At 36.5% G+C, this 10,806-nt stretch overlaps 1 protein-coding gene across 1 annotated transcript in view; it reads right to left on the reverse strand.

The window, feature by feature from the left end:
* PPWD1 (peptidylprolyl isomerase domain and WD repeat containing 1) overlaps window positions 1-9,911 on the reverse strand; it is a 13,419-nt gene extending 3,508 nt beyond the window's left edge. Inside the window, exons 1-7 of the mRNA XM_010176432.1 lie at window positions 9,811-9,911; window positions 9,069-9,169; window positions 7,695-7,815; window positions 4,762-5,209; window positions 3,946-4,136; window positions 3,268-3,457; window positions 1,692-1,873 (exon numbers count right to left, since the gene is read on the reverse strand). Of these exons, the coding sequence (XP_010174734.1) occupies window positions 1,692-1,873; window positions 3,268-3,457; window positions 3,946-4,136; window positions 4,762-5,209; window positions 7,695-7,815; window positions 9,069-9,169; window positions 9,811-9,866 (1,289 nt within the window). The 5' untranslated portion in view covers window positions 9,867-9,911. The remainder of the gene's footprint in view (window positions 1-1,691; window positions 1,874-3,267; window positions 3,458-3,945; window positions 4,137-4,761; window positions 5,210-7,694; window positions 7,816-9,068; window positions 9,170-9,810) is intronic.
* Between the last annotated feature and the right edge of the window lie 895 nt (window positions 9,912-10,806).

Genomic DNA, 10,806 nt, shown 5'->3' on the forward strand with positions numbered 1-10,806 from the left:
TGAGCACATGGCCAAAAATTTAAGGGGCATACAAAGCCACATTCTATATGCTCTTCTTTAATTTTTTAATCACATTCATCTTAAAGAGATTTTAAATTCAGCTTAGCTAGGACAAAATAATAGATCAAGAAAGGACAAACCTAACAATAACCAAGCCTGGTAATACTGTATTTCATTTAAAATTGCATGCAAAACATTGCAGTGAAGCACCTAGCAATATAACCTGGGAATATAACGGAAGATTGGCGAGGAGAACTGTAAACACACTCAAGTGGCCTGTACCTGGGGTGTCAAAACCCACCTATATATCACACTGCTAATTGTTTTTTAGTCTTATGTGCTTGACAAGTAGAACATCTGTGTTTAGACAACACAGGCCTGGGACAGACTCAGAGGCACCCTATCAAACATACTTGAGATTCCTGCCCTGCTGGGAGAAAGATCAAAGCACAGTGGAAAACTACTGCCTGCTAAAAATCCCTGATTGCAGGTGAAAGCAGCAGGTTTGGAATCTCTGGCTCTCTCTCTAGCAAGGACTGAGCTCTGCGGTGCCAGTGCTCCCGCTTACATGCCTCTGCCCCGGGTGCTGCTTCGGAGATCCCCCGGTTTGCGAGGGAATGAGAATAAATTTGCTCTCTGCATTTTATCCACGGCCTTTGTGGTTGTTCCTGCATCCTGCCTGTGCCAGCTCACACAATATTCATGCAAAGATAGTGACACACTGGCATGAGAAATTAAAAAAAAAAAAGAAGTCAGAATAACGTAGCTTGGCCTGTCAGTCACTGGCCAGGGCTGCACCATTACTGCAACCTAGGTACTGCAATTATGAATTCCAGAAACTAGGGCCTGATGCAAGGAGACATCAGTGAAGAGAACAGTAAAAGACTAGCAGCCCTACAGGGTAGAATTGAGGCTGTGTTGCCTTACCTGTGCTTATGATAAATCATGAACTAGCTTTTGGACAAGCATGGACTATACTTAAATGGTTTAAAGTTTCAATGTATAGCAATATAATAATACATAAATTTACTGTTTCATAACAAAATCTTTGCATATATTAGCATCACAAAGGAGAGATGCAGACACAGTAAATTTAGCAATTGTCATGCATGAAACTTTTTCAATTATATGCCTGGTTTTGGATAGGTACAGCACTAATATGCTGGTATAAATTTCAAGTTGCACTTAAAGAAGCTACAATAACATCAGATGTAGTACAATGGCAACATCTGGAAGTTGCAAACTGTACTATTCCTCTGGCTTATGCAGACCTACTGCCAACATCATCATTCTTTTTCAACACAGAATCACACAGCACTGCCTTACAATAATATGTAGCATACACAGAAGAGCAGCATGACCTATCCACACCTGCTGTTTAGAGAAAGAACAAAAGTTAAGAAAAGAAGAAATATCCTGAACCAATAATTAAATAAAAGCAAAAATAATAAAAAACCCCAAAACCTGTGCCACCAAGTGTTATTTAGACCTATTTTTACCCTTCTTTATTTGTGTCTGTCAAGAGCCACATTCCTAGCTTGATATATTAAGAAATTGTCAGGAAACAGGGACAGCAGAAGAAGGGGAAGAAAAGAACTATTCCTAGCTTGGAATATAATTATTGGATACTGCCACCAAAAACTACAGAAGGAAGGAAAAATGAAATGACAGAAAAACCACCAAATACATACTCAACAGGAAAAAGCTTGATATGAATATCTCCCATGCTTGTGTGGATGATGGCACTGTCTGAAACTCTTTTGGGACCTTCTGCCTGAGTGGCTGCCATGACCTCTTCTTTAGAAGGTTTCTCATTAAATACATCTCTGTCAGAATCTGCACTCTTCGTATCTTCTGGCTCACGTTTAGTAAACTGAAGGACAAAAGAACAGAAGGTTAACTGTTTGGTTTTCTCTTTTTTTCCCCTTATCTTACACACCACTCTGCACCCAAGACATCAGTGTGATTATTCAACCTGCCAAACATCCAACTAGATTTGAAATGTAGGAAGAGAATTAATGAACAATCTATCCTTGCATTTCAGTGTTGTGCATTACCAGTATTTCCACTGTCACAAATTCCAGTACAACTACATGCAAATCCAAGTAACTTTTTACAATCTGTTATCTTTAAACTTCCTCCCCTTTTCAACAGAAAACCCATAGTAGTTCAGCACCTCTTCTTTAAAAAAAGAGTGGAGAATATCATGTGTTCCATTATATTCAGACAAAATTAACAGGTTTCATCACAAAACTTTAACTTTCACTACAAAGTCAAACTAAATCCTCTTATTGCAATACTGCATTAATACAAAACTATAGAAAACCAGCAAATTTAACTCAAAAAAGGAGAAATCTCATAAATGTAGTTTTTATAGTACTTATAAGAAAACACAGACTAAATATGCAAGCACACAAGCATCTGCTTAAGTGAGTAGTACACTTACATATCAAATGACCATCACTAATCTTTCTGCATGCATTTAGTCATGTTTTCTCTTAACAATATGTACCAGATTTTATCTAACTTTTCCTCCTCACTTGTAAAATTGTTCATAGTATGTTCCATTATATACTACACATTAACCACACAAAGCTTTATAAAGTACACTGTCTTGGTCCAATGGAAAACATGATCAAATTCAAACACAAGTAACAACAGACAGACCAATCTCTATTCCTTATGGTGACTGCATCCCAGATTAACTACTAACTACTTTGGAATTGCTTGTCTGTTTGGCTTATTCATTGCATCTCAGCTAAAATCTAAATTATGAACGGGAAGATGACTCCTGTCTTAGTAAGTTACCCATAAAGCACTTGGTGCTATAGAGTCCTGATGCTGCTTATTTTTATTACATATGTTTTACAGTTAATTATTGTTTATCAGTATAAGATCTGCTTAGGTTTTTAAAATGTTCTTATTTAAGTTTGGTTTTTTTTCCAACTAGAACAAAAATGTATACCCTTCTCGCACAACTGTAACTTAGACAGCCAAAACCATCCAGGTTTATTTAACTGCTTAATAAAGCAGAGCAATAATAAAAGAAAATAAAGACTTCAAACCTGTTTCTAATCAATTTATAGCTAGTTCAAGCTAAAAATTCTAGAATATGCTTGTAATATAAAGGGACTCCTCTGGAAAAGTTGTGTTTGCAAATACTCAAGACAAAAAGCACCGGTGAGGTGCAAGGAGAAAAATAAAAACTAAGGCAGAGAAAACATCAGTACAAGAATGGAGTTACTTCAATAGAAACCACACACACACCATGTAAAACCTATTTTTCTTGAAAGCCGTGCAGATTATTGTTGGATCTGCCTGGATATTCTGGAGAACAGGATTTTCAGATGCTTTCATTTCTATAGTGATTGCAGCACGATGTTTCTTTGCTACTCCTTGGAACAAAGCTAGTTGCATCACTCTGATATTCTCTTGTTTTCCCAAGATACGAATACACCTGAAGTACAAGATGTAGAAAGGTATAACTACTGTTAGCTGCTCACAGTCAGAGAATGTCTTCTTTCTGACTGTAAGACCCAAAGCAAAATTTCAAAAGCCTTTCAAATTAATTTACTAATTGTTTTTATGATGCTTTTCTATTCAAACTTGCTACATAATTTACTAATTAGCCTCCTTATGCAATAAAATCCCAATTGCAGGATCCACATTTACTTTGTTATTACATCCAGTTAGCCAGAGGAAAACTGTTTACAGATTTTTAATATAAATATGCTTGCCATATTTTCTTTTCATTTTATTAAGCTTCAAATTGCAATGACTCATTACTAAACATGGGAGTATCTAACGTAAGGCTCCCAAATAACAACAACAAAAACAGATGAAAGACCCCCACAGCCATATCCAGTTTTAAATATACTCTAAATTTGACTGAATATAGACTTTCATACAAATGTATTTCTCTCAATGTGTGCCACTGGAACTTACCTGTTAGTCTCTACATTTATGACCTTAATGCCCAACATTGTTCCATAGAGAACGAAGTGTCCAGTTTCATCAAAAACTATATTAATTAATCTTACTGCATCCACTTTCTCCAGCTCACGCTCAACTGCCATACGTCGGCCAAACTCCATATCTGGTAGCTGCTGTCTCATCTGCTGAAGTTCAGTAAACATCTACAGAAAAAAAAAGAAAAAAAAAATCATTATCATATGAACATATTTTAAACTTTTGATCCAGCAAAACACTGATCCACATGCTTTCTAAGTGACTTTCATATAGAAGACTTTCATATAGAAGTCAAGTGAGACTACTCCACTCAAGCTTATCTGAAGAAATAAAATAAATACAAGTAATACTCTCTTTATTTTAATGACCTAGTAGGTATGTTGTAGTACTAGGCTCAAGCAAAAAAACAGGAAAGCATATAGCTGTCTAATAAAGTTCTTAGAAGATGACAAATTTAATTCATTACTTTGTTGTTTTCGAAATGGGCATTTTCTGTAATTGCTTTCTGGTAAAAAGAAAACTAGCAGCATGAAAACACATGAAAATCAACAACTCAGTTTCACTGCATAACTAACATAAATCAGTAAGAATTAATTCTGGGGCAAAGAAATAAAAGAGGCAAGGAAGAGAACACAGAAAATCTTTTCTGCAAGAAAAATACAGCAAAGAAGCTCAGCTTTAGAAACAGCTGATAAGTTCACTGAATGTGCTGGTAAATATGTTCAAATAAGCAAGAAAAAGTCTCTCTCAAAAAAAAAAAAGAAAAAAAAAAAGAAGTAAGACCAAACTTACACTCAGAGATTCATCAAAGACTCTCATCAGCTTCCCTGTCAGAAAACGGAAAATTCTAACTTTTCTGTCAGACCCAAGAGTGGCCATTTTCTTGCCATCGGGTGAAAAACTTATACTGGATGGGTAAGCCTTGCATTTAGCAAATTCGTATAGATGAGTATCTGTTTTATACTCCCAGTTCACATTCTTGGGAAATTTATATTCATGAGGAGTACCAGTCCAGTACTCGATCATTCCAGACTTGTCAGCAGACACTACCACTTTGTAGACAGGGTTCAATCGTATCTGAGTAAGAGAAGATGTATGGAGTTTATCAAAAACATGAAGGGGCTGGTTATTTCCTCGTCCATCATATATGAATATTTTTCCTGTGCTCTTCTCAGACGTTGCAACAGAAGATATGGCATCTCCAGGGCAATATACCCATTCACACTGGCCAGGGTAGTATCTGCAACAAAGAACACAAGGAGAAAAACAATAAAAAAAGAAATAGGGACTAGTTTTACTTTTTTACTTAGATATAAGTTTATTTCACTATAAACACGAAATCCAGTATCAGAAGCAAATTTCGAACTTTATTTACTAGTCTTGCTAAAATTCAACAGTGTTATAACCAAGCTTTTCCAAACAACACAATTCAGTGGATGGCTCAGCCAATTTCTATTGCTCACATATTGTTTTATAAAGAGGCCGTGACAGACAGCAAAGGTAGGAGGTGGGTATAAAAGAAGAATAAGAATGAAAATCCAGCTAAATAGCACCAGTAGCATTAATGATTACTAATCAACTTCTTGACTCAATAGCATTTCTATTCCATCTGTTAAGTGATAAATGCTTTAGAGGAAATGAAGACAACTGTACCTTTGCCATGTCCCTAAAGAAAAATTCAACTAAGTCTTGCAAAAAAAACCCCCAAATAAAAAAAAAAAAATATCCACAAAAAATTATATAAGTCAAATTAAGACAGTCACTCCATATTCAATAAGTGTTCTGAATGCATTTAAGAAGGAACCCATTTGCTACTACCAAAAACATACTCTACAAATAAAACAAACCAGAGATATGGTCAATAATATAATTTATGTTTGTTTTTTAAAAAGTCAGTAAGGAAAGATTTTGAGAACCAGAACTCATAAACTAAATGACAGACCACAAAGATATGCTGGTGTCCATAATAAATGCCTGTTTAGTATCCTTTCACAAATAAAACCAACAGATACTGAAGGGCTGACAAATGACAGATGCTAATAATTTGAATTTTCAATGTCTGTCTGGTAAAGATTTTCATAAAGAGAAGCACAAACAGAAGTTTGTCTCAGGTTTCCTAGAAAGAAAAGGATAAAACAAATGCATAAATAAATAAATAAATATTATGTCCCATTGATCTAGGCATCCATCCTGGTTTCGCCAGGACAGAATCATAGAATTAATTCTCGGTCAGAAAACTGCATTTTAAGAAGACTGCAGCACCTGATCTGATGAGAACTGAGTTGGTAAGATACCTTGGTTTAGTTTGTGGCCAGCCACGGTATGTGGGTTTCCATAATGATAGAGGCCTTTAGCAGTTTAGAGTCAGCCAGGTGCTAAGGCCAGGAGGAGTGAAAGCCGGGGCAGCTGACCCAAGCTGGCCCACAGAAGCATTCCATGCCATAAATGTCACACTCACTATAAATTGGGAGGTTTGCTGGGGATGTTTCTCTTCCTCAATGGCCACCATCCCTAGAGGATCCCACCCATCATTCTGCTCCCAAGGCCCCCTCTTCTGCTTCTTGTGACGGTCACGCTTTCCTTGGCTGAGTATAACTTTGTGTATTTTATATTAGTATTAATATTAGTTCTTACTATTATTTCATTAAATCTGTTTTCATTTCAACCGACGAGTCTCTTCTCCCTTCCTAATTCCCCTGCTCAGGGGTGGGGAGGCGTCAGTGGGCGTTAGAACTGCCTAAACCAAGACAGCATCATTATCCAAAGCTTCTGCAGAAATAGCTGCCGTTCTCTGGATCACTGATGGAAGTATGAAGTATGGGGATTTGCAGACACCCACACTGTGTAGATTAGCTAGAACTGAAAGGAAACACCAAAAACAAAAGGCTAACTAGTATTGTTCCACAGATGGCCAAGCGGGAATCAATTCTTATAGGCCAAGTTCCTTACCTGGAGGATGATACTAAAACTATAACCAAGAAAACAGATAACATAAGCTTTTACACAGGCATTCTGAAAAGCTTTTTTTTTTTTTAATTTGTACTTCAGTTTCACAACTAATCAACAGATAGTAGACTATGAGGAATAATTTTCAAATTTTAAAAAGCTTGTGGAAACATCAGTATTTCTACCATTCTTGGTACAGCATTCAGTGATTCTCCAATCCTCCAAATGCCCTCTTATAACAGTGTGGGGCTTGTCTTCCTCTCGTATTGTTATAATTCAAATAACATCCATTCCTATTTCTCCCAGACGCTTTAGCTACATACTGTATAATTACAGAAATCCTACAACAGCAAGATTAAGGAAAACAAAAACATTATTTCTAACAGAAGAAGGAAATTTCTATCCCTATGACAACAAACAAGACAATACATAGAGGCCAAATTCCATCTCTACGGGAACAATTAGTTCACTATAATTTTTAAATTCAGTGTCAAAAACAGAAAAAAAATGTGCCTAGGTAAGTATTTAGAGAAACATCTCATCTTTTTGCATAATATTTGACACTGAGGAAAGGCATAGACCTACTCCACTCATGTACTGTGCATACAGACTTATCATTTTTCCTAATCAGTCAGGCATTCTGCAGCCACGGGATGCATTTCAGACAATGCAACTTACTCAGCTTCATCTGATAGAGGCGAAAAAAACCCCTCAAAAAACTCAAATTATTAACTTACCTCTTAGCAAAAAAAGGCCCATTCAAGAACTACGTAACTTACCCAAGTTTCAGCATGTTGATCATATCAAAGTTGACTACATCAAAGACCTTCATTGCTTTGTCATCTCCAACTGAACAGAATAACGCCCCCTCCGAACTCACAGCAATACTCTCAATAACACCTATTTAAAAAGTTAACATACTATTAAGACATGGGAAAGGGACATCCTTCACTTCAATATTCTACACAAAAAAAACCCCACAGAGGTTTTTAAGTTTTTAGACTTAAAAAACTACCTGACTTTAATTAAAACAAAGCAAACCAAACCATAAAGCACTTTGTATCCTACCACCGTTTAGAATCAGGTACGTGACAATTAAGTACTTACCATATACAGAAATGCAAGATTATAATTACAATTATTTTAATTTAAAATGTTCATTTAAAAAAACTGAGAACAACATTACGATTCGGTAAAAAATTATGTGCTCTTCAGCTTGCATCTCTCAAAAGAGAAAAAGCAGAACTCTGCAGAGTACTACAGTCCCCCTATTAACGTACATAGTACTGAAAATTACTCTGCAAGTGAACCTTCCACAAGTTTTTCACAATATTCATTTTTGCTTGGTAGGCTGAGTTCTCACATTTTGTTTCTGTACGTAATGAAAAGCTGATAGTCAAGACGAAAAACCCACCATAACGTTTTTTTCTAACTCTAAAAAGAAACAGTACTTTTACTGTCTATTATTACCCTTTTCTTACTGTAACAGTCTGCATATAAAACTGGTTTTTTTCCATGAGGCTTATCATAATTTCTAAGAGCAATCTTCATTTTCTGTCCAGCCTATTTAATGCTTAGCATAGGGTAGAAGAGCTATGTGTACTTAGTAACTCAGACAATTGAGTTAAAATTATTAATTTTTAATTACAATTCAGCAGATAATCAGGGCAATGATGCAGAATTTACTTTACAGTTGCAATAATTCCAGATGAATTTTTTTTTTTTCCATACTGGAGAGGAAAAAAGAAAAATATAAGGTATAAAGATAACCTTACTTAAAGCAACATCTTTTTAAACTTCTCTGGATTTTATGTATCCTGTCATGTACCTTGTTCACTCATTTTTAAACAGACAGTTTCTTCATGTCCTAGACATTCCCCCCACAGGCAGGGCACAAGGCAAAGAAAAGGATGTGGGGGATCTGTGCACGACGAGTCTCACTTGTTTTATTCTCACCCTATCCCTCCTGCAGTTTGGGAGCAAAATGTAACAGGACAGGGGAATGAAGGTAGGTTGGTAGATACAATTTAATCCCTGACTGCAGTAAATTAATGCCAGAACCCCTCTCCTCTTTACTTGCACTCTTTCTTCAGTGCCTAAGAGCAAGGGGGATGAAAAGGTGAGGTCCTTCAGAGAAGAAAAAGCAACCTCACCTAGGTGGCTCCGGAAGTGTTTCACAAACTCAATCCCTTCTTCTATTTTTTTCCAGAATTTTACATGTCCATCGTGACTGGCTGTTATGATAAAATCTGTCCTACAATTACAAAAGAAAAATGACAGCAACAAAAAAAAGATAGATATACACATGATGCGGTTTCACACTGGGCAGTAATTTGCACTATAATTAACGCTGTGTAGAGAATAAACTTTAAAGAAATTACTCTGATAATCTGTCTGAATTAGTACTATCACCCCCAGAAAAGCAAACAAGTATTTTCATGCACTCTGGATTAATCTCTGAAAAGTCAACAGCCTGACTTGAAATATATAATACTATCCCTTCTGATTATGTACATTTATTTCTATTTTGGGTCTGGTTTCACAGCAGTTCCTATCTACTAATGTCTATGTGTGGGTGAAGAAAAAAGAAAGCTATCTCCTCAATCTGTGCAGTTCTGATGAATCATATTTTGTTCAGCTACAGTCAGTTGCTCTTATTTGTATATATATTGCATATTGCAATAAGAATTTTAAGATCTTCTTTGAGTCTATATAAACAATCTTATCTTGCTTCTTAGTAAGCTGTTTCCTTTGCACTTAGTTTTCAAAAAAACCCTTTAAATACCACCTCTAACACTGTAACTTTCCACTATTAGACTTTTAAAATTAAAACTTCTTATCATATACAAAAATACAGCTCTGATAATGGGATAAAGTGGAAAAAACCACACTTACTTAGTACATACTACATGTGTAATGACATCTCTGTGCATGTAACTGCGTTCATACATCGAAGCACATGGTAGGTTTTCAAGATAAACGTGTTCAAATTCAAGAACTAAACAGAATAAAAAGAAAAATCAGTAAATATTTTTTTTCATAAAGATACACCTAGCTTCTGCTCTACCTTACTAACGCTTGAATAGCGTATTCCCATTTTAGTCAAGACTATGCCAGGATTTTGTGCAAACATAATAGAAGAGGTTTCCACTGTGGCTCTGCACTCAGACTTACAGATTCTTGGCAGACTAAAGCCACTCGAATTTTGCTTTAACCCACGCAGATGCCCCCTTTTAAAGCAACTATTACCTTGGCTGTCAGAATGTATACAGAAAAATCCAACACAACAATTTTTAAGTTACTACCAGAAAACAGAAGATCATCCGCACCTCTCTTCCTTCCAAAACTAAACATATCCCCATTGTTGCTGTTAAGAGATTCAAGGTCCCACAAGGGTACTGTAGCTTAAATTTTAAGTGCTTTTAACTGGCCCAACTAAAATAATCTGATTGTCTGCTTTTGTCTGAGATTTTCCCATCGTAACTGTTAATACCTGTGCAACGGCATTTGTTATTTAACTGGCAGTTCTGTATCTGCCGAACATCCTTAGCTCACATTTACATGACAACAGAGAAATGACAGACACATAAAACCATATCCTGAAACAGAGCCCAGAGGCTTCTCCTACTCCTCTGGCTTGGGGCAATGATCCAGATGACAGTTACTGCCACATTGGTAAGCAGCACAGCTTCGGCAACCAGTGTCCTCTTAGCCTCAGTGTCCTCCAAAGGAAGGGGAAATACAGTGTCCCCAGACTGCAATTCCACACCCAAGGGGGGTCACAGAATCACAGAATGGTAGAGGCTGGAAGAGACCTCTGGAGATCATCTAGTCCAACCCTCCCTGTCAGAGTAGGATCACCTACAGCAGGTTGCACAGAACTGCATCCAG

This window comes from Antrostomus carolinensis, unplaced genomic scaffold (assembly GCF_000700745.2).
Source record: "Antrostomus carolinensis isolate BGI_N321 unplaced genomic scaffold, ASM70074v2 scaffold38129, whole genome shotgun sequence".
Lineage (NCBI taxonomy): Eukaryota > Metazoa > Chordata > Aves > Caprimulgiformes > Caprimulgidae > Antrostomus > Antrostomus carolinensis.